The sequence below is a fragment of the Xiphophorus maculatus genome, chromosome 5, assembly GCF_002775205.1.
Source record: "Xiphophorus maculatus strain JP 163 A chromosome 5, X_maculatus-5.0-male, whole genome shotgun sequence".
In the NCBI taxonomy this organism is placed as follows: domain Eukaryota; kingdom Metazoa; phylum Chordata; class Actinopteri; order Cyprinodontiformes; family Poeciliidae; genus Xiphophorus; species Xiphophorus maculatus.
The window spans coordinates 1,950,827-1,974,739 of record NC_036447.1 but is presented as its reverse complement, the minus strand read 5'-3'; the positions used below and the strand labels follow the sequence as shown (position 1 = coordinate 1,974,739).

Below are 23,913 nucleotides of genomic sequence, written 5' to 3'. Positions count from 1 at the left end.
GAGGAGGAAATGGATTTGTTTGACCACTGCAATAAGTGGACACAGACAATGGATGGATGAGCACACTCTTTATAACTCCATGTGCAAATGACACAATGTCTGTTACACCTTCAAGTGTCCACTGGTCCCAACGCCAGACCTGAAGAACGATGGTGGCACAATTCATCTACAAGGCAACTTCTCTGTTGCCAAATTGAATCTTGTCAATCTAAACCAAACTATTTTGTTGCTTTTGAATGTAAAATTATTTTTTTTGCATTTATTATTGAGTAATTGGAATGTATTGTGTAGAAATGTTTTTGCCAGCTTCACTGAGAAGAACAAAAACAAACCTGAACTGAGCTCAGATCGCCTCACTGCTTCTGCAAAGCCAAAAACATGCACATTTTTTCTTCCTTTTCTCCCAAACTGCAGCTCTTTGTCTCACTGATTCTGTCCTTAAAGACTCCATTTCATCTCCAAAACCTCAAACACGATCTTAACCTCAGACAAACAGAAGTCATTTAAGAGCAGTACAAGCTCATTGTCTCATCACTTTCATCATCTTCTGCTCTTTCTTTCAGCCTGGGGCCATTATTTTCCTGCCAGCCTGCCACGGGCTGCAGCAGCGACCCCCCAACCTCCAGCCTCTGTCAGAACTTGTCGACTGAAGCTATGAGTCACAGAAAGCTAAATACAAAAACTCTGAAGGCTTATGTGAATCCCAGAAGCTGCACGTTGTTTCCACGGAGAACCTGGACTTTCCGTCTTTATTCCCTTGTCTGGTCAGAGGAGAGGAGCTGGACGGGAAAACGCTGCAGAAATGATCTAACAGGTAAACTCAACCGCAGATGTTTTAATGCAATAACAGGTGATTTTGTTACGTAAAACCCCTGAAAGCGCCGGATCACTGATGAATGAGTTCTGCTTCAAACAGATTATTCATTAGCAAAAAAATATTTAAATAAAAATCAGGAAAGATGGATGGAAATTTTAAATTAGAAGCAAACACAAGTTAAAGTGAATATGAGGTTTTATGGGAAATTTAAGCAAGAAGTTAATGTTATTATAACAATATCGTATGAAATTTTACACTTCAAAAATGACTTTATAAAACAGTAAAAACAATCACTGATTTTAGCAAAAAGTTAAACACCAAAAATAAATGACATAAAGTTGAATGTTGCAGAAGCAATAGAAACTAAATCAAAAGGGCCATTATTGTATTTATGATCAATTTTAAGAATAAAGCTGAACAAGTTGTATTTTGTAATGCCAAGTTAAATCTGACAAGACATAGTTTCTGTGTTTTTATATAAAATCTGAACCTGCTTGGAGAAATGAATCAATGGTGGCGTACAAAGATGTTTATATTTAAATATTTTTACTTTGTTATATTTTTAAGAAAAGCAGGTTTAAAAATGTTCACTAATAACATGTCAGGTTGTTATCAGCAGAAATTGCCTTCAGGATGTCAAAAGATCTTATAATAAACTTATTTTTTAATTAACCAAATCTATAAAAACTATTAAAGTTTAGTCTAGGTTTTAAAAAATAATCTGAAAAATAAATAAATCTTTTATTTTTCTAAATTTAAGTAGAAAAATGTCAACACTGAACATTTTTCAGAGCTAAAAGGAAAAACAAAATGAATCACCACTGTGCAGAAAAATGGGATTCAGATGGTTGTTCATACTAAAATCAGGACAAAACTTTAAACTTAACTTTAAAATCGGCTGGTTGTTACATCACTAAGAATCTGAGTTTAAATAAGATTTTGTATTAGAAAGCAAATCTGTCAAAACTCTCCATTAACAGCAATTAATGTCAGAAATGCAACATAAACATTTAATTATCTATAGATGCTGTAAAAAACAAAACTAAAATATTGTATATACTTTAAAACATACAAAAAAAATTAAATAAAATACAGAACATAAAAATGAGCTCCAAATACACTCTTTACTAACAACAGACATTTAAATAATCTAATTAAGTATTAGTTAGTTAGTTATTAGTTGATTAATGTTTATGTGGTTTGCAAAAAGTCAGAAAAATTGTATGAACTGACGTACATTTAATATAATTTAATTATCTATTTGTATGTAATTTTTTTTGTTGGACAATAACAATTATCTCAGAAAACTGTAACAGAAACAGTTGGAGTTTTTGTCCCTGCTGTAAAATCCTGAGATTCCCAGCAGAAATTAAACTAAATAACAAAAATTATGTTGATTAAAAATATTTATGGCATGATTTAAAAAAAAAACATCAATTAATATTAAATTAAATTAAAGTCGTTTAAAATGTGTTGATGCTGTCTGTGAGCTCCTTGTATTCCTGACTAACTGATTTAATAGAAGTGTAAGGATGATTTAATCATATTTTGACTTCAGATCATCGACTCTAACAGACAACAAATCCTGATTGGTGGAAAGTGACCAGGATGTGAGGAAATATGAGTTTTATAAGTTGTATAATTATTATAAAAACACCTGAAATGAACACCTGCCTGAAGTTATATTTTTGATTGTCATGTATAACTAGAGTAAATACCTGATACTTTCCTTTTGACATGAATGAAACCTCACACCTGATCTCTCTGGGCAGATTCCTTTATTCAGCAGAATCACATTAATCAGCTCCACCTGTCTGAAAGTCTTCAGGTTAAAGCTTTTAATCAATCATGACGCCTTGATGGAAAAAAAAGAAAAGTTACATTGCCTCAGGTGGTAATAACACCTGAGCTCAGCATTATGAACATTTTTCACTTTTGTACTCTAAAGTCTGCTTTGATAGTGAAGTGTAATTTATTTCCAGCTGCTGGATGGACAAGGTGACAGCAGTGAAGGTGGTGAGCTCCGGTGGAGGAGCTGCAGCCAGCAGCAGCTCAGGTGATGAGAGTGAAATTATGACACAACTTCATAACTCACAATGCAAATTATACTGGGGTTGATTGCATGTAAGGTTATTTTGCTGTCTGTAATGGTATTTTAAGGATGTCATTTAAATGAGGGAGAAATTAAATAAGTTTAATAAATTTCTATTTTTGCAGGTTTGATACAATCTGTTTGTTAGAAACAAATATTTAAACAGATGTTGGATTTAATTACTCACTGTTGGGTTTTTTTTTTCTACAGTGGTCAAAAAGTCAGTGACAACCTCTGGAGTTACATCACAGAGTAAGCTTTGCTGTTTCACACCTCAAAATCCAACATGGCTGCTGCACATTTGGAACATATCAGTATCGAAGGGACAGTTTTGTCCTAAACAAAACTGAACTAAAATCTAAAACTAAAAAGAACTAGCCTTTTTAGTTCTTTGTATCTCATTACATCCTATACAGTATCAATTTAAATATATTGGAATCATGTTCCTCTTAGGTTTTATGCATGAAATACATTGTTATTAGGTTGTATTGATGATACTAACATGGTTACACTGAGTTGAGTTTCTTTCCGTCATGAAACTGGAAAATATTTGGATGTTATTCCCAAAATTAAGGGACAACTGAAAATGGAAAACACACTAGTATTCTTCTACTTACTTACTTGTTTATGTATTCATGCTGTTCAGAACATGTTACATTGTTGTATTAAAATATTGAAAGTAAGTAATGGGAAGGTAAAAAGAAATGGATTTAAGTTTTAAGTTGTAAAACCAAACATGTAAAACCAGAGAAACCAAGATAAATATGTATCAGTGCTAATCAGACTTCTCATCCAGTAGTCTGATGAGACTAATTATTCCAGTAAAAACTAAACATAATCTAGTTGTGTTTTTTTTTTTCAATTTTAATTGAATAAGAAAAAAATAATTAGCCAGCAGCAGAAATGTGTGCATGTAATTGTTCTGTTATCATAGTGGAGGCTGTGCAGGTTTACAGTAATAAACATGTTAAGACATGCAGTTTGGGAATGTTTCCAAATAACAAAAAACTCAAACATTACTGCTCTCTTTATAGATGATATATTAACTTTGCCAGTTCAGTCTTGCAAATGAAAATGAGTTTCAGGAATCTGATGTTTTCCACCCAGTGTTCCCTCCAGGAATTTTATTTTGATAAACTCTGATGGGAAACAAACCGGGAAAGAAATCTGGTATTTTCTGATTTCTCTCCTTTCTTTGCTTTCAGGTGATTTTTCTTTCAGCTCCGGTGGGTCAGGTGGACGAGTTGCAGCAGGAGGATCGGAAGGTACGAGCAGTTCAGTTCTGATCAAATCTAGCAGCTCCCACCGCTGTGGATTTGGAGCCGGGAACGAACGCATCACCACCGTAGGAACTTCTTCTGCCCAGTCCTCAGGTCAGAGGTCAGGGGCCTCAGGGGCCGCTGTGGCCTCAGGGAGAGGAGAGCGGTCTAAAGAGGCCGGAGGAGGGTCCTCTAGCATGTCCTACAGTTTTGGAAGTGGAAGCAGAGAAACTAAAAAAGAAGGGGGTCTTGGTGCTGTGACCGTTTCCACGGTGACCAAAAGCAGCTACGCATCAGGAGGGTTCAGGGAAGGGAAGAAGGGCTCAGCATCCTCTGGCATTACGTACTCACCTCCTCCAAAGGAGAGGAAGAGTGTGACCACCATGGCAGCTGCTCTGTCAGACGTCTTTGACGGTTCGTCTCAGATCAAGTTTTCTACTGTTTGCAGTTTCAATACAAAGCAAGTTTTCATTTGATCCTTCTTGTGCTTCAGAAAGCTCAGACTCTTCCCTGGAGTACAGCAGGAAGAAGTATGGTATGTGAATTTTCTGTCAATGATTATACTGTCAGGTATAACTGACCTCAGTTATACTTGACAGAAATATAACTGATCTTGGTTTGATTTTGTAGGGAGTTCAACTGCAACTACAACTTCAGCCACTAGAGGGAGAAGTCAAAGCAGAGGTGCACTAATGACCTTTAAACTAAGACTTTATTCCCACATTTTTGCAATTAATTTTAAATAATCAGCCTAAGCTAATAGAGAAATAATTACTTTTCTTTGTTTTTAGAGAGTGAGATCAGAGCCAGGCTTCAAAGTGCTTCACCTCCAGCCAGATGTGAGTCCTTCACTGATTTGGTTTCTCATTTTGGTTCTTTTGATCAGATTTAAAACCCAATCATGACGTTTTGTTTCTCGCAGGGACGGAGCTGGATGACGTGAAGCGTCTGCTGAGGGGAAACCGCTCCACCAGCACCAGCCCCACCCAGTCCCCCAACAACACACTGCCCATTCCCAAGAAGGCCAGTGTGGAAGCCAAGGCCACATCTGAGAGCTCCTCAGGTCCCATCGGTCAGCTGGAGAGGAACATTCATCCGTGCCGAGCCTAGAAGAGCGTTTCATCCGTTCACCGTGTTTTCTGTTCTGTTGTAGATCAGTACGGCAGCGTTTGGTCAGGGGATGTGAGCAGTGGATATTACAGCTCAAACCCCAACAACTACACCGCTACCTCCCATCTTTACCCGTCAGGTCAGTCAGAAAACACTCACAAGTATGTTCACTTCTAACTGTGTATTAAAGAAACCAAACAAGATGCAAAATGTTAGCTTTCCCATGTACAACAGACATTATAAACCCTCCAGACCCTCCAGACCTTCAGAGTTTATTCCTTAGTTCCTACTTAGGAATAAATTCTTGGAAGTTAAAGGTTTTCCCCCAATTGTAGACTATCAGGATACTTTACAGGAACTTCTGAGTTTTTTCTGGCATTAATACTTCTGAAATACCTTTTCCCCAACTAGTTTCAAGAAATTTTTTAATTGAGTTACGTACTTGAGACTCGCATGGTACTTCACAAGGTATTTCTAACATGGTATGGATACTTTCCAGAACATGTTTTGCTAAAGCTTACAAATTGCTGACAGGGAACTTAAAATGATTTTCCGTCTTGCAGGGAGTTTTCCAGAACTTATAAGGTATTTTGATGAAACTTTCAGGATAATATCATGTTACTTTCCATATCCTTCTGTGGCACTTTGTGGGAATTTTCCGATTATTTTCCTGATTTTTACAGGAGGATTTGTTTGTGTTTTCATGGTATTTTTTACATTATGTAGATACCAAAACTTAAAATTTACAGAGCATGTAAGTATACTTTACTACTCTTCTTCTTTTGTTTTGTTTGCTTTTGTTTTAAATTTATTTTGTTTGCATATTTATCCTTTTATTCCACTACTTTCAATAAAGTCAAATCAACCCAAACAGACTACAAGGTGCTTTTCTGGAACTTACATGAAAATTGTATAAATTGGTGGAATCACCCAGTTAGTGACATGTGAGTCCCAGAAAAACATTTTCTAAGTTCTAGGAATGGCATGTTTGTACCAGAAAGCCACCTTGAATGTTTACAGAAAATACCTGTAATTCCAGTAAATATAAAAGCTATAAAATGTGACCACTATAAAGGTAAGAGATGCAAGATAAGATTTCTTTTGTTATAGTGACTAAAAATGAAATACTGATTAAAAATATTATAAACATGATCAAATATGATCCAGATAATCTTTCCTTACAACCAAAAGTTTTCTTGCAAGATTTTGACAAAAGTTATTAAGCAAAACTCAACAATTTTGCATCTTAAAAATCAGGATCAAATGAGTTTGCTTTTTAACAAATGAAACCTTCAATGTTCATAAAGAAAACCAAACAAAATTCAAAAGTTACAGCAAACTCATTGAAATTTGTTGTTTTCTGTCAGAAATGTACTCATTCATACGAAACAATTGATGACATTTAAATAATCAACATGATTCACAGTGAAATTACAGAAACAGTTCCATCTGAGCTGCTGATTTAAAAAGAAAAGTGTAAAATGATGGTTGAACTGAGAAATATTTGAAGGTTTGATTGTCCATGGCTGCCATCTGTGACAGAAGGATAAACCGGTCTGCTGTGTTCTGTCAGGTGCAGGAGTCCAGAACAACCTGACTCTCGGCTCTTCCTCTGCGAACGCCGGACAATCTGTCAGCGGCTCCGGTTAGCCTCAGCCTCTCCTTTCTAAAAGGTTTTCAACTGTCATTACCTTCACATGTTCACTGGATGTTGTGTTCTCCATTGCAGTGCCAGTATACGGTGTGCAGAATAACCTGACCAGTCCAACGGTCTTCTCACCCGCTGGTGCCGGCGCACAGATAGGTAAATCAGCGATCCCACATATCTGAGCATTTTCACATTTCATGCAGTTAAAAGATGATCTGCTCAACTATAAAACTCTGCTCATAATGTAATGTAATGTAACACGTTTTGGTCTGGTTGCAGTTTATGGTGTGCAGAAAAATGTCTCTGGAACAACTGCACCCACAGGTGAGGAGGCAGAAAATGTTCTCAGATTTTATCATTCTTTTTAGACTGAGCAAAATTTAAACAGGATTTAATCAAAAATGATTTTACTTACAAACAGTCGTGTTTTTCTAATCAGTCAACCTCCAGGCTTCAGGTCTTTTAAAGTTTGATCAACCATTGGACATTTTTTTAGTAATTTGTAAAGATAATAATAATAATAATAATAATAATAATAATAATAATAATAATAATAATAATAATAATAATTATTCAGCAATGATGAGCACTCTTCCAGTAATAGTGGAGTAATAATTTTAAATTAGCACTAAATTTAAAATTTAGTCTAATTTTAAATTTAGCGCTTTAGCATTAGCTTCTGCTAGCGCCTTAGCATTAATGGAACTAATGTTTATAATTAGTGCTTTAAGGCAGCCAGCTAACTACCTGTAAACCACCATACCCTGATATTCTACATATGAATGGATATTAGCACAAGGAAAAAGTCCATGGAGAAATTATGAAAGTTCCTTGGAAAGTCTGGGTAGCTATTGATGAAAACCAGTTTAAAACTTATCAGAAAAACCTTCGATCATCTGAAGATTCATCACATACATGAAAAAATAGATCTACAAATTACAAGGAATTATAAACTGGGGGATCTGCATCTGATTTCCTTGTTTGCATTTGAAAATCTAATTACATAAAGACCCGATCTGGGGTTCCTCCAGGCTCAAATCTCGCCTCTCTCCTGTGTGCTGATGACACGCAATTTGAAATTTCTGTCATCACATGACCACTGACTACTACCAAAATGCAAAGTTATAAATCATGTTGCCTTATGTCTCATAGTGAGACCCAGCAGTCCCACCATTTATGAGGCCTCAGGGAAAGACTTCAACTTTGTGCTGATAGAGAAGGAGAACGCTCCCATCAAGAAGGAGACGGAGCTGCTCATCATGGACAAAGACACCGGGAAGCACTTTGTGTCGACTGCTCCTGCCACTTTGTCAGGTTTTAACTACATTATACTTCTGACAGAAACGATCAAATTCAAATTCTGCAAATGCTTAAATTTAGATCTATCTAAGCATTTGTCTGAAGGAGTCTAATTACAGATTTGATCATTGGGAATATCTGGTCTTGTAGGCACTTACTCTGAGGACTCGCTGAAGAGGGAGAAAGAGAAACTTTTGTCCAGCGCAGTGGATAAAGGAACTGATGCCAAATGTAAACAAACCTTTTGATTCTTAGCGTTGTCATCCTTAATTGTTTTGTGAAGTCATAAATTGATGTTTTTTTAAATATTATTACTGTAGCTTCAACCTTGAAATCTACCACAAAAGACAAAGCAACCTATGCAGGTACCGTTTACTGAGTTAATATGAAAACATGGACATTATGAAGTTTTGATGTACTGGTCAGCATCAGAAGCTAGCTGCTAAACTCACACCTTGCTGTTTGTTTCTCAGCGATCCATAAAGACGAGTTGGGTTTTGGGTTCTGCTCCTGCTGCAGCTGGTGGAAGTGGCTGCTGGCCCTCGTCTTCACCCTGCTGCTCCTCCTGGGGCTCCTCATCGGACTCATCGTTTTGGGTAAGAGACAAACATCTAGAGAAATAAACTGATTCTGTTTTGAAGAGTGAGCTGATCACCCAGGACCCAGACCCAGGCCTGACTGTGTCAGTACCTTGCAGAACCTCATGGTGATTTACCAAGAGGCAGTTCCTTTGGTGAAGGCCTGATCACCTGGTCTTCTGTCATAACGCCTGGATAAAGGATCGGGTTGGTTATTCAAAGTTTGTGCAGGGAATCTTGAAATCACATTGAGTCACACTTAGTCAGTCTCATCCTGACTGAAGCAAAACATCTACAGAAATTTAAGTGAGAGCTAAATTTCCAGCTAGCTCAGAGCAAACCTACGATTCCCTGGAGAGATTACATTCACATCCCATTGCTGGTTTGGGAATGTCTATGAGTTCCCTCATATGACCTGGAGGAAGTGGAGAGAGGGAGATCTAATGGCTTGTTTGTTAACCTTTTGGGCCTTTGAAGCATCTTGGATAAGAGATAGAAGAATTGATGAATGACGATGTATTTCTGTCTTACCTTCAGCAGACAGCAGTCATAGGAATCTATTTGATAAAGCAATTATCTGGAAAACAAATAAATTCTATCTATAAGCACCTGGTAACCTTCTTTGGTGCAATTTCTAAATGTTTGTTCCCAGGTGTGGAGGTGGGACACCTGAAGAACCGTGTTCATACTCTGGAATCCGCCACTGGCATTGTATCAGCCCTAACAGATAATTCAATCTACCTTGGGCCTGGAGGAGGCATAGGAGCCAGATCAGGACAGAGGAGAGCCGCCCTGCAGACAACCGTTCAGCAGCTGCTCAGAGACGAACTACAATCAAATGATATGAGAGGTGTGGAAACAAAGCACCAGGATTTAACACACACACACACACCCACACGCCTACACACACACACCAAACCAAGCATTTCTGAGTTAAAGGGCTTTTTTTGTTGTTTTGCAGAAACTCTTGCTTATTCTCTTAAAGGAGAGAAGGGAGAACCAGGACCTATAGGTACTCACTAACCTCACAGTAGTTTTAGATTTATTCATATCTTCATACTTATAACTACCTCTGTACAGGTGATCCAGGGGCACTTGGACAAAAAGGTGAGGAAATACTCCACTAAATGTTTAGTAGTTCATAAACTTGAACATGGGGTAAAAATCTGTTTTCTTTTCAGGCGATAGTGGCTTTCCTGGACTGCCAGGTGAGACTCTGGGCAAACTAATCCATGTTTTACCCTTCCAAAGGGGTAAAAAAAACTTGGCATAGCTAATCAGTTCTTTTTGTTCCTTAAGGTCCTCCTGGACAGATTGGACACTCAGGACTGGATGGACCAAGGGGACCAAAAGGAAATCCAGGTAATGGAAACTTTATTTATTTTCTCTGTTATGAAGTTCAAGGAAAGAGCTGAGAATCTCCTTGTTTCTGCCCAGGTGAACCAGGTCCAGAAGGACAATCAGGGCAGAGGGGACGGGAGGGACCAATGGGTCCCCGGGGGGAGTCTGGACCCCCTGGTGTTGGAGAGAAAGGAGATAAAGGTTGAACTAGATCACATTTATTTAAAACAAGTTGAGAACGTGCTGGAAGGGCAGGAAGTGCTGATTTGATTATGACTCTGCAGGTTCTCAGGGTGAACCAGGACATCCTGGTCCTGCTGGAGCTCCTGGACCCCTTGGTCCAAAAGGTGAGGACAGGATTCATATTGCACATTAAACCAGTAGAAATAAAAGTACTTCATCCACTGATTACTCTGTTTGTTTAAGGTGCTGCTGGAGAGCAGGGTATCTCTGGAGTCCCAGGTATAAAGTCTGTTTCAGTTCATTTCTTTATGTTTAAGTTGATTAGACAATAATTAATGTTATATTACTGTAAACAGGCGTACCTGGTCCAAAGGGATTCCAAGGTGAAGCTGGACCTTCTGGAGCCAAAGGTACAGAAACTTTATTTCATTAGGGTTTTCTTAGACTGGTGAAAACTCTGGACCCTCGACTGGTTGGTCCAGGAATCAACAGAGTCTTACTGGAGGCATGGACTCTGCTAAAGTTTTAAACAGTTGGATCTGATTTTACCTGATAGCTAACATTTAGCTGTGGCATATATAATACACCAACTTGACCATGAAGGAAGCTACATAATAACTGGAAATTGTGTGTGCTGTAAACAACCATCCACACTGCGAGAGACAAGCGCCAAGCTGAATATTAAACATTCCTCTTGCTCTGACTTTAATAGCTCAGGATTTGGAAGTAGGACCAACACAGAGTGAATGGCTTCATTCACTTTCTCATTCACTTTCTCTGTTGCCATTTCCAAATTACAACCATAGCCAGGCTACAATTCAAGAACAGCACAGAAACAAGACATCATCTTTCACAACTCCTCCTCCTATCTGCTGATTGGCCCAGTTGAAGTTCAACTGGAGAAATCAAGCATATTGTGACAAATCCTAGATGGAACACTGTGGGCAGATGAGAATCGAGTGGAACTGCGTAAGAAGGCAATGGCCAGGCTAAGTTATTCTAGTAGCTCATGTGAACCAGGTGTTGAATAGCCACTGATGGGCACCACTAACTCAAAGGCTAACTCAAAGTGTGATGATTAGTTCTGGTAATATTCATGATTTTAGTGGAAGCTAATGCTAAAGCACTAACATCGGTCATGTTGATACCCACCATGAATCAATGCCAAAATATGCTACAACATAGTATTTCACCCTCAGCAGGTATCTGGTTTGGCATTGTTGTAATACAGGAATAGTCTAGACGAAGTAGCCAGAGTGAAGTTATAATTACTTCTGTTCTCCATCTGCTACGTGTAATGCAGGTGACCGTGGAGCCCCAGGTGTTCCAGGAATTAAAGGGGACAATGGAGAAAGAGGACCTCGTGGACCAGTGGGTACGTACCATAGGAGCTGGTTTATGTCTTTAACTACTATTAAAGTACAACAACTCAGTTTTCTTTGTTTTGTCAAGTAAACATTTATACGATAGGTACCTTGACTCTGAGGCTTCTACATGACCTGTAGTTGTTTTTTGGAAAATAGCATTTGACAAAGTGTCAAAAGAGGAATTGTTTAACTGCATGAGGAGGTCAAGGATTCAAGAGAAATATGTGTTGGTAGTGAGAGAAATGGAAAAGGGGAATGAGAAAGTGGCGAGGTTTGAAGAAGGGTATGCCATGGAGGGAAACAGATTGAACAGTTCAGGGCCCAAAGGAGAAGAGACCTGAACTGCCGTCCAATACAACAGGCAGTGCATAAGAGAGGTGAAGGACAGTGCTTCAGACTGGAGAGAAGAGTAAAGAGTGATTAGGAAAGTAGCCAGAGGATCAAGATGAATCTGGAGCTGGTAGAGAAAAGGTGGTTCATGGATCATGGATGCAGAGAAAGAGGATCTGCAGAGAGTTGGAGTGATAATTTAGGCAGCTAGTAATGGTAAAGGTTTTAAAGTCAACAACAGCAAAGTTTTGTTATCTACTTTGTTAGAATATGAGTGAGAATGGTGTTTGTAATTTAAAATGTTAGCTACCAATCTGCCTCAAAGAAAAGCTTCAGTATGATGAAAGAGTTTTCTTAAAGGTGAATCAGGAACTCCTGGACCTCAAGGCCCATCTGGACCAAAGGGATCTAAAGGAAGTGGTGGTGAGTGGAGAGATGGAAGATCTTACTGCAGAACATCTGATCCACAACATAGCATTGACATCTGTGCTGTAACTGCAGGTGAATCGGGTTCAATAGGACTTCCTGGTGCTAGAGGTTTACCGGGTCTCCCTGGTGACGTCGGTCCCCAAGGTACTAAATTCTCCAGAGCTTTTATCCTATATACAGCACGAAATATTTTCTCTGATTCTCTCTGAAAAATGTTTAAGGATGTTTTAAACTCACCAAACTGTAAGACAAAAAATGAAAAAATCCTTCCAAATAAACTGTTTGTTCTCCAGGACCTCCTGGAATCCAAGGACCCCCAGGTACACAGCATACACTTTTACTCCTGTAATCCAGACTGGTTTGGTTTTCTACGTTATAAAGTACTTTTCTGGTGCCTGATGCAGGTGTTGCAGGAATTCCAGGCCAGCCCGGTGGTAAAGGTACAGCTTTCTTGTTTTCCTGTGTGATAAGATTCACACTGTAAAGAAAACTGCCTGGGAGGCTTGAAATGATCGTTGTCTTCTTCAGGTGAACCAGGATCTCCTGGCAAAGTCATCGGCCCGAGTGAGAACAGCCTCATGTCTTCTCCCAGCATTGACCAGGAAACCCCAGAGACTCTTGTATTCAGTCTGGTTTCTTTCTGTTTCCTTCATATCCAGTAAACTCTGACACTGTGGCTATTCCTGGACCTCCAGGACCAGCTGGACCTCCAGGTTCTGCTGGGCCCCCAGGTTTGTCTGGTCCCATTGGTCCTGCTGGAGTCCCAGGCCAACCAGGTAAGCCGGGTCCCCTTGATTTAAACATGTTAGATGTCTGAAAAAAAGCCTTGAACCAGGCATGTTTTGTAATTATTTAGGTACAAAGGGAGAACGAGGGGATAAGGGAGACAAGGGGGACCAAGGTCAACGTGGAGAGCCAGGTAAGAGCTTTTGAATCACTCTGTCAGATACTAAAACATGTTTTGATGTGCATCTTTTAATTCACAACAAACTTGTTTCAGGGACTGGCCTACCTGGACCCCCAGGGCTCCCAGGGTCCCAAGGTGAACCTGGACCTCTGGGGCCTCCTGGTATGTTTACAGCAGAGGTGTCAGCATCATGCGTCTTTTAGAATCAGCATCACCTGAATAAAATGGCTGATTAGTTTCTCATGAATTAACCATTCGTTTGTGCTGAGTCAGAAAAACACGCAGGCCACCGGCTCTTGAAGCAATCTCTTGATTTGAATGAATTCAGAGCAAACAAATGATGTTGTCTCTGTTGTTTAGGTGAGGGTAAGCAGGGGCCCCCGGGCCGCAGAGGCCCTCCTGGAGATCCAGGTAAATACAAATCCAGTTTTATCAACATTTGATCGAAGAATGTATCATCAGCATAGAGAGCGATCTGTGTCTGATCGCATGTTGATTTTCTGATCTGTTTCCACTCAGGTGTTGGAACTCCTGGACCTCGAGGAGAGAAAGGAGAGCCTGGCAGCTTCTTGCCAACATCTGGTTAGCAAAAACCAAATCTCACTGTCTTTAAACTTAACCATACTTTTTGTTTTTGTGTGACTTTTGATGGAGTTTTCCTCATTTCTCCTCAGAAACCTTCTTTGCTGGACCACCAGGACCTCCAGGTCCACCTGGTAGGGCTTCGCAAAGTTTACATTTCTTTATTTCTAGCATGTCTTTAGCACAACTTACAAAACATCTAGGCAAGCATATCTTCTCCTGTAGTTCTATCATCTCACAGACTGACCTGTTTTTAGGTAAAGAAGGAGCACAAGGATTCCAAGGTCAGAAAATATGCAAGTATTTTGGGAAAGCCTGTATTTTGTAGTGTGTGACTAAATGTAAACATTTTGTTTCAGGTGAACCAGGTCAGCCGGGGCTTCCAGGGACTCCAGGTGCTGTTAAGTGGCCAAACTGTTGATGATTGTCTCAGTAATGATCCTGTAGCGTTTGATTTTAAATCAGTGATTCTGTCTCAGGGTTCCCGGGACCTCCAGGACCTCCAGGTAACTCAAACACTGGGTGTGATCTTCTTCAGACCATGATGAATATTATTTTGAACCATTTCAGAGTTTGAGTTTCTGAGGAATTATGATGAATATTTCCACTCTTGCAGGTGGCCCAGTAATAGCAGGAGGGGAACCTGGTAAAAAGTTTTTTTTATATTAAATATATTAACATTTACAAAGTGCAATGTTCTGAAAGGTTATCAGGTCAGATTGTATGAAGCTTGCTGCAAGATATTCTGTAACAAAACAAGACCTGGTCTTATAAAATGCGTTCCAGAGAACATGCTAATCAGGATATTTTGATGTCTCAAGATGAAGTTTAGATAGTTGACCTTAAAGGCTTCCATCCAGGTTGTGTTTACCTATCAGGACAAACACACACAAGTTCCCTGCTGTCAGTGAGTTACAGTGAGTTTTAAAGTCTAAGCAGGACCAGTCAAATCATCACTCCACCACCACCGTGTTTTACAGTCAGCCTGAAGTGCGCAGATATTCTGTTTGGCTTCCTCCTTCCATGGCGCTGTGCATCGTGGCCCAACATCTCTACTTTGGTTTCATCTTTCTGAAGGACATTGATCCAGAATCGTTGTGTTTGATTCAGGTGCAGCTCTGTAAATCCTTCCAAACAAGCTTGTCTGTTTCTTGTCATGCTTAGAGATTCATTTCATTGCAGTCTGACCTCCAGAGTTCAGAGATTTTTGTATCGTTTCCTCCAGTGGTTCTTGTTGAAGAGTCTCCACAGCCGAGGTTTGGTTGGTTTGACTCAGTGCAGTGAGAAAGAGAACCACAGCATCTGAAAATGGAACAAATTGAAATGAATCTGCTGAACTATCAAATGTGAAAACTCTCTATGAGTTTTCAGGTGCTGACATCTAGTGGTGATTACAGAAACTGCATGTGAAACTTTGGGTACAGTCACTGTATTATTGCTGTTTGGTTTAATAAATTCTCATCTCCTAATGAATTCCTGTTATTTTTCCAGGAAGCTCATTCATTCCCGGACCACCTGGACCACCGGGACCACCAGGACCACCTGGGAGTGAATCACCTGCTGTTGGCCAGTATATTGCTGACTATCTCCAAAGTAAGACTTTCAGTCATTTTTTTATCCTTATAGCATGAATCAAAAAGCTTAGGGAGGCTTTCTGCTGTGATCTCCAGGCGACAGCATCAGACAGTACTTGGCTGGACCTCCTGGACCTCCTGGAGAACCAGGCTCTCCTGGTGTTTCAGAAGACGCCCTGGTGGATAACGTAGCCAGTCGAGTTATCTCCTACATCCAGAGTAAGATCACGATGTTGGACATTTCCCACACCAGTCTGAAGGACGCAGCTCTTTTTCTGACTGTTTTGATATTTGTTTTGACCAGGTTCCGGCCCGGGGGCGCCTGGCCCACCTGGCCCACCTGGATCCGTCTCTGTCAATGACATCATAAGTCTACTGCAACGTAAGTGGCATCACATCAAAGTGATGAATCTTAAGAAGTAATAAGATGCAGTAGGGTTAGGGTTAGAGTAGAGGTAGGGTTAGGAGAATAGTAAAAGGGTAAAAGTTGGAGTCTCTTGCATTTAAGACAACAGCATCAAAGGAATCCATAATCCATATGTCTGAACATCAAACCAACATGGAGAAATGAGGAAAAGTTAAACAGCTGATTATTATTCATTATAAAACATAATCTCGTGTTTCAAAGCTAATATGTTCCTATTGTTGTGACGGCTATTGTTATCTCGTTTCCAGGAGATGAAGTGAGGCTGTACCTTATGGGTCCACCAGGCCCACCAGGACCTCCTGGAGGTCCAGGTATCGGCGGGTTCTCGCTTAACCCCCAGGAGGTGGCTGAACGCGTCTACAGCCTCTTGAATCGTGAGTGCCAAGTTCCCGCTTTATGTTCAGTGCAGGACAGATGATTTGTTCTGTCTGATTGTCGGGTTGTGTCTGTCACCAGAGAGAGGGGCGCTGGGTGCACCTGGAGCTCCAGGACCTCCGGGGCCTCCGGGGCCTCCTGGGAACCTGTTGGCAAGTAAGAGCTTTAATCATCCAAGAGCTCAGACTCTAATATCCAAACTATTTGATATCACTGCATTGGCATTCTCATTCTGATTTGATCTCCCTTGTTCCAGCTGGATTTCAGTCTCTTATCGGCCCTCCAGGACCCCCTGGTGCACAGGGTGTTCCTGGGCCACAAGGTCCGCCTGGCCCCCCCGGACCGCCAGGATTTGGGAGCTATGTCAGCTCGGACATCCGTGACTACCTGCAGAGTGAGTTTAGACAGGAAATGTCTCTGGTGAACTGCGCCTGTAGAAGCGTTCAGTGTCTGTTCTATACGACTTTATCATTCTGTCTGTGGAGGTTTAGTTTGGACCTTTCTCCTTTACTGCGTTGCTTAACCCCAATCTGCTTTCTTTCAGATAAATTGTATAAATGGATGCTATCTTTATGTTTTTGTGTAAATGTTGATATTTTAGCATAAATTTGTTAAATATGGCCTAAAGTCGTCATGCCCTTCAGTGTGTATTGGCTCCACCCACTTTGTGAAGCTTTTATATGTGTCTGGGGACAAACTTGTGTTTTTACAGGGACGATAGTTCCTCCAATATTAAGTTTTTCCAATATTCCCATTCCATTATGGAAGACAATACTAATCCTTTGCCTTCCCTTCTGCTGCCCCCTACAGGTGTTTCCCTCAAAGGCCCTCCAGGCCCTCCGGGGCCCCCTGGACCAGAGGGCCCTCCTGGTCCAATCGGACGAATGGTTTCTTTTACAGACCACAACAGAGACCTGCTGAAGCCTGAAAGACAAGATTATGAGTTTGATGGTAAAGAGAAGCTTATTCAGAGTCCTGGACCAGAACCGGGTCATGTAGCACAAACCTGTTGGTGGGAAAGGTGGACAGGAACAAAGTCTCTTTTTTTCAGGTGGTGATGGTTTGAGTCGACCCATGTTTGGACCTCCTGGTCCACCGGGGCCCCCTGGACCTCCGGGACACAAGGGAGAGTCAGGTTTGGGCAGTAGCACCGAGTGGGGCCCGAACTCTATTGACTTATCCATCATGGCTGAAAGACTGACTGATTACATCAAAGGTACATTGAAAATTAACTGAAATTTCTCTAACTTTGAATTTCTGCGTTTCCACATCTTTAGGAAATCTTTTGTAATTGCACACACTGATTAGTGAAAAAGACTAAAGATCAAAGAAAGCGGATAGAAAAACTCAGAATTTTTAAGTAAACGTACAGTAACTACAGTTTAACCAGTGGTTAAAAAATGCTCAGCAGCATCCTTTATGTTTTTTAATTCTCATTTGCAGCTCATGGCGTTCTGGACGGCATCGTTGAGAACTACAATAGCAGGATCTTCCAGGGTCCTCCAGGGCCACCTGGGCCTCCAGGCCCCGCCTGGTTTGGTTCCCATGGAAACGCCACAAATATTATGGAAATTATCGAAGGTAGGAAAACTACAGAAAAGAAATACATCAAACTATGATAAATTGGACCATAGACCTGCTAACACTCTCCTGCTTTACAGCCGTTAAGCAGCAGAGCCGCACTGGACCTGCCATCCACGGGCCCCGGGGACCACCCGGCCCCCCGGGTCCACCAGGAGAGAGCCGACTGTTTGGTTCTCACACCAACGTTGTTGATATAATGGACTACATCAAAGGTAACAAATTTATTTAATATTGTCAAATAAATTGGTCATAAATGTCCAACTTGAATTTTAAATCTTTTTTTTAATTCTTCACAGCCCATGGAGTGATTGTGGGACCACCAGGGAGACCAGGACCGAAAGGGGACCAAGGACTTCCAGGACTAACAGGAGCAAAAGGTGAGACAAATCCAGGCAAGGAGGGTTTATTTCTGTAGAACCAGTCAAACACACATGACTGCGGTACCGGACATGTCAGAGTTTCTTACCAGATTTCATGAGCCTAGAGGCCAAATCCTGCCTCACATTGCTTAGCAACAAATCAAGGCTGCATGTTGTGGATTCTAGGTTATTAAGAGTTTCTGTCAAAAACATCCTGTGTGCGCTTGCAGGTGAACGAGGTTATCCTGGGCCTCAGGGATACAGAGGACCAAAGGGTGACAGAGGTCAGTTTTAAAAATTAAAGAATGAGATGTTTTACCTGCAGCTTAACATGAATGTTACTCCAGTGTTTAAAAACGCAATGGTCAGGTGTGCCGTGGTGGCGGAGGGGTTAGCGCGACCCACATTCAGGCAAAACGTAGCCTCGACGCGGCTGTCGTGGGTTCGACTCCCGGACCCGACGACGTTTACCGCATGTCTTCCCCCCTCTCCTTCCCCGTTTCCTGTCAGCCTACTTTGAAAAAGAGACACTAGAGCCCACAAAAAGACCCCTGTGGGGGCGATTAAACCGTCGGCTTTCATCCTACTACATAAATTCGATCTCAATCAAACTTCTGCACTTCCAGACAGCGAATGAGGGGCTTAAGAGGATGTGTTCTGATTTTCGAAGAGAAGTAGACATGACAATCATCTGAATAAACTTAAAAGACGTATTTTTTCAAAAATGACAGCAAGTAGAGGGAAAAAAACAAATCACCAGAGGGAGGCGTCTGAGATGCTGCAGTAATATTTAATTTTTTAACTGAAATTTCTGCTACGTTTCAGGAGATTTCTCGCTGACAACAAGAAGAAGGAGAAGTTCTGGTGTTTGATCGCTCAACTCAGAGCTCCAAGTGGGATCATGAAAGCTGTTCTTATTAGTGACTGAACATTGCTGTGGATTGTGTAAAGTATTGAATTTTATGGTATGACGTTTGTGTTCATTATGGGCATTTTTAAAGGATATTTTTTAAATGTTTTTTTTGTATGTACGAGAGACCAAAGCAGAAGCTTTTCTTTAAAGGAAATATTTTATTTACAGCAGAATCAAAATCAACATTCCACAAGCATTTCTAAAAACTATACATGTATTTAAAAAAATTAATCATTGATGTCGATATGTTTTTGTTTTCAGTCTAAATTTAGGAAGTTGAGCAGTTTTTGTATAAATAGTAACTGAAAATATTTTTCTAAAAAAGGTGCACAGCACTCCATTATATTTACTTAACAACTCAGAACAGCCAATCAAGAAAAACAAAAACGAGATGAACCAATCAGAGGTCAGAAAGGCCTAAACCAGTCAGGTCCAGTTTTTTTTTTAATTACTAAAAGTAAATGAAAAGAAATGAATTTTTGTGTTTTGTTTAGTTTGCTTGAATACAGAATAAAAACCTCCACAACACGTCTGAATTCTTAAAGTCGCAGTAACAACTTTGCAATACATCTAAATTATTAAGGCTAACAGATCTACTTTGGGCTTTTCAGGAAACAAAATACGTCATCAGAAGATAAAAATACACAAACGTTTCTTCATTTTCCAGATTTTTCTTTCTTTGCTGTTGGAGCTGATGCTTCCTTAGAGAACAAAAACCATGAGTGTCTTTGAAATGTTTTACAACAAACCTGAAGGCATTTTGAAGGAAAAAACTGCATCCGTGTCAGCCAGGAGATGAGAGCTTCGCAGCTTAAACGGAACCACAAAATTAAAATGTCTGAATGAAAATCTGCTGCAACCCATTCCTTCAACTGGAGTGTTTCAGCCACAAATACATTCTGTATCATAATCACTTAGAAATGATTGACTGATTGATGTTTGACTATAAAAAAAGAGAGTGATCCGTAGTACAAAAGTCTGCAGATATTTCCAGTTCTTCAGGCACTGGATTGTGGCGACTGAAGTGGCACCGCAGCGGCTCCTCAGACTTCCTGTCCTCTGTCGGCCCGTTTGGGTTAGAACCCGGTGGAGTGGACGCTGGGGATCGGGTAGAACTTGGAGATGCGACTCTGGGTGGACGGGTTAAGGCACTCGGACTCGCCGCTCATCTTGAAGAACACTTCCTGTTCCTGCAGCTTCCTGGCAAACTCCTCCTCCAATGCCTGTAAACAAACATCAGTTACCATAGAAACAAACGAGGCCATAGAAAGTGTTTTTTCAGACTGTATGGAGCAGAGAGTAGCACTGTAATGCTACTAACTAAGAGTTAGCAAGCTAACTGTGCAGTTAGCAGTTAGCTTGCTACCTGCAGCCTCTAACCAAACAGATCATTTAAAAACTATAAAGTTCAGAGAGTTTTCCTTCTATATTTTTGTCCTTTTTTCACCAGTTTCACTTTAAAAGTTAAAAATTATAATTCAGGGGCTTTTGGAACGCAGGAGATAGAAAACATTTTCTATACAAAACCCATAAACTAGTCGTAGGATATGTTTACCACCAATGCTTGTTGAGGTATGTTCTACACATACTGAGGATCATATTAAAAGCCCTTTGGCACCCTCTAGTGGTCAGAGTTTTCAACGCATGCCTAATTCAGTTGATTATTCTGTTGCTAAAATGCAGGGCTGAAACGATTGATGGGATTAATCATGATTAATTGATGACAGAAATAATAATTTAAGTAGTAATAAGTTAATTGTGAATTGGAATAAACACTCATAAAAAGCCATTTTTTTGAAAGAAGAACAAATTCAAAGCAATAATTAAGTCAAAAGTGTACAAAAAATATATACAAAAAATATATACATTTTGCATTTAAGATTAAAAGAAAAAAATCTGTGTAAACATGTTTTACCCAAAACTCCTCTGTGGCAGTTTTAGCTTTACCTGTACAAAAATATCTATTTATCACTTTTTGCTATGCAATTCTTAATAGTTTTACCCAAAAATTAATCAACAAGTCATCCCTGCACTGTGTTGATGAAAGAGCTGAGTTTTTCACATGTTGATATTATTGTTAGTCGCAGCCCTACTAAATGTAATGTAGTCTTACTCTGAAATCCACTCGACATGATAAAAGAGAACATGATTTAATCTAACTAAATAAATAAAATGATGTCATCTGTGCGGGCGGTCTACCTTCTTCCTGGGCCGGAGCTTCTCCCTCCACTCCTTCAGCTCCACGCTGTGCTCCTCATCCAGCTCCTTCAGTTTCTGGGTCTCATGTTCGATGAGCAGGTGACACTTCTCATTCTGAAACACAAACATCCCTTTAGCTCATTCTGCTATGAAAACCCAACTTTAACACGGCTAAAGCAGTTTTCGCAGTGAGGACCTGCAGCTGCTGCAGCTCCCGGATGTTGGCGTCGCATTGCAGCTGCAGGTCTCTCATCTGGTTGTCGTGCTTCTGCTGCTGGTGGAGACGTTCGTTCTTCTGCCTCTTCTCCTCCTGAGCAGCAAACTGGGAACAGAGACAACGATGAGGCCGGCTGGATTCGGTCGCAGCTTCTCTCTGACCTGAGGCGCAATCCCACCTGCTTGACCTTGTCCCTCTCCTGCTCGGGGGTGATGAGTGCTGCGGTGATGCGGAGGCTCTTCTTGAACATGGCCATGCGTGTCTTGGCCTCGCTGCGCTGGATTTTGGGCAGCCGGGTTCGCTCCTGCGTCTGTTTGTTCTTCAGCTCCTCGATGAGACGCTGGTTGTAGCGCTGCATCTGCTCCATCTCCTGCAGGCACAAACCAGTTGCTGGGAAAGTTCTCAGAACCACAAGACAGGTTTTACTTTGATATTTTGGAGCAGAACAACGAGTTGCTTCAAATTTCTGAATCATTTCCCTCTGCATGATGATGAACTGACTGACTGAGGAAGCCACAGACTCCAGCTGATGTCCAGAAGCTCCAGCCATGTTTCCATACCTTCTCATGTCTCTTCAGCAGCTGGTGTCTCTGCATGAAGTACTGGTCTTTCAGCTGCTGTTTGAACAACTGGTGTTTCTCCTGCAGGTGGCGCTCTTCCATCTCCCACATTGCAGCTTCTCGTGCTGCATGCAGAAACAAGAGAAGACAAACATGAGGTGGGCTTCTATTAAATTGTTTAAATAAGAAATGTTTGCAGCCATCTTAAGCTTATTTTATAAAGATCTCAGTTTATGACCTTTGAACCCTGTCACTTTCATTTCCAGTTAAAGCTGTTAAGAATGACCAGCCCAAACCCGCATTTCTGAGCAGTGACTCATTTGTGCTGCGTTCCAGTAACCTGGGAAGTGGGAACTCCGAGCTGTTTGACGTCAGAACCAAAGTGACAACGTTCTGGTTAAGAAGTTAGAATTTCAACATGGCGACGCCCATAAACATCATTTTACAATTTACTCTCCATTAACGAACACCACTTTTAATTTGTTCAGTTAGAGTAGCAGGCGTTACATGTAGCACTGATTACATGTAGCGCCTAGATCTGTGTCTTGTGTTTCCATCACATCTTGCTATTGTTGATGAGAGGAGCGGCCATTTTGAAATGTAAAGTCGTCCTTATAATTCATGCCAGGGGTATTTGAAGTCACTCCCAGTTTCCCAGTGGGAATTCCGATTTCATTGGACATTCCAGTTGATTTTTCTGACTGGGAAGTTGGAATTTTCCAGTTCAGAGTCCCAAGTATAACTGGAACGCAGCATTAGAGCTGGATCAGAACTGGGCGACTCAAAATGCTGACCAGCTGCAGATGAACTAAAAGCAGCTGATTTCATAAAGAATATGTGGCTCTCAGAGTCACTTTCTATTAATTACAGTCAACTTTACACACAAAACTTTAGAAACTGTTTTGAAGAACCCAAAAACACAAATATATATATATATTTTATTTTATTTAATTAGCTGATTCACTCAATCGCAAATTCCTGAACTATTGCAGCTGTTACCTGGAAGTCATGATTAATATTTAACAGAGTTGACCTCCAGGTTATAAGTATTTGCTGCTGAGTGTGAAGTGGCCTAAAAACAGAAGACTGCCCCCTATTGGTTGGGGTTGGTCTCTGTGAAAGTTAAAGTTTCTCTTCCCCCTTTTTCAAAGAAAAGACATGAAATAATTTAACTAGGACACCTAAATAATGTGTTACAATGTACTTGATAAAGGTAGCAGTTTTTAATTAAATCTAAAATAATAAGTTATTACAAAAACAAAAATTTTTTTTTTAACCAATAAGTAATTAGAAGGTTTTCCCTTTTATTTTCTATGAATTCATCGTTAAAATCAGTTCTCAGCTAGCTGTGCTATCTGGTGGTGACATATTTAACATGTGGGCTCCTGGACTTTTCCGTTACAGCGGTGTTAAAGCTGAACCAGGGTTCACCTCTGAGCAGCTGCTGCTTGTGGTTCAGGCAGTCTCTCTCTATGGTGGCCAGCTCGTGCTTGTGCTGCTGGATTATTTTCTTCAGCGCGCTGTCCAGATCCTGCTGCTGCTTCTGGAGGAACTCCTGTTCCTGGATTCAGAAGAACACAGATGGTTTTTGAATAAAGGTCATTTCTGTACCAACATCAACAAGCAGGGCAGGCCCTCTGAGGTCAGATAAACGTGTCGCTTCCAGGCTCACAGCCAAACTGTCAGCCTAAGACCGGCTTGAGCTGCTAAACCAGACAGAAACACCTGCTGTTAATGAGCGCTTCACCTGTCGGCCATGTTAT

General features: G+C 40.6%; 2 protein-coding genes across 3 annotated transcripts in view; one reads left to right on the top strand and one right to left on the bottom strand.

Moving 5' to 3' along the window:
- The first annotated feature begins 712 nt into the window (after positions 1-712).
- LOC102236311 (collagen alpha-1(XVII) chain) lies at positions 713-19,702 on the top strand. Of its 2 annotated transcripts, XM_023333742.1 has the most exons (54): positions 713-814; positions 2,800-2,873; positions 3,120-3,161; positions 4,115-4,582; positions 4,662-4,703; positions 4,799-4,852; positions 4,960-5,007; positions 5,091-5,240; positions 5,322-5,417; positions 6,852-6,923; positions 7,008-7,082; positions 7,206-7,250; positions 8,079-8,240; positions 8,376-8,456; positions 8,546-8,590; positions 8,699-8,821; positions 9,456-9,653; positions 9,765-9,815; positions 9,884-9,910; positions 9,985-10,011; positions 10,103-10,165; positions 10,241-10,345; positions 10,429-10,491; positions 10,571-10,606; positions 10,684-10,737; positions 11,631-11,702; positions 12,385-12,447; positions 12,526-12,597; positions 12,747-12,773; positions 12,858-12,893; positions 12,982-13,017; positions 13,113-13,229; positions 13,310-13,372; positions 13,454-13,522; positions 13,721-13,771; positions 13,880-13,942; positions 14,035-14,076; positions 14,200-14,226; positions 14,302-14,337; positions 14,422-14,448; positions 14,559-14,588; positions 15,434-15,535; positions 15,613-15,735; positions 15,821-15,898; positions 16,192-16,317; positions 16,400-16,474; positions 16,575-16,712; positions 17,129-17,269; positions 17,370-17,534; positions 17,762-17,899; positions 17,980-18,114; positions 18,199-18,279; positions 18,492-18,545; positions 19,087-19,702. In XM_023333742.1, exons 2-54 carry the CDS (start codon positions 2,807-2,809, stop codon positions 19,131-19,133), a joined length of 4,428 nt encoding a protein of 1,475 aa, XP_023189510.1. In that variant the 5' UTR covers positions 713-814; positions 2,800-2,806; the 3' UTR covers positions 19,134-19,702. The 2 variants fall into 2 exon arrangements, with proteins under 2 accessions (XP_023189510.1, XP_023189511.1); XM_023333743.1 differs by lacking the exons at positions 14,200-14,226; positions 14,302-14,337; positions 14,422-14,448 and having other exon boundaries at positions 14,035-14,067.
- LOC102236561 (serine/threonine-protein kinase 10-like) overlaps positions 19,318-23,913 on the bottom strand; it is a 23,842-nt gene continuing 19,246 nt past the window's right edge. Inside the window, exons 13-18 of the mRNA XM_005797658.3 lie at positions 23,582-23,711; positions 22,151-22,275; positions 21,769-21,960; positions 21,570-21,695; positions 21,374-21,487; positions 19,318-20,397 (exon numbers count right to left, since the gene is read on the bottom strand). Coding sequence (XP_005797715.2) covers positions 20,251-20,397; positions 21,374-21,487; positions 21,570-21,695; positions 21,769-21,960; positions 22,151-22,275; positions 23,582-23,711 — 834 coding nt within the window. The 3' untranslated portion in view covers positions 19,318-20,250. The remainder of the gene's footprint in view (positions 20,398-21,373; positions 21,488-21,569; positions 21,696-21,768; positions 21,961-22,150; positions 22,276-23,581; positions 23,712-23,913) is intronic.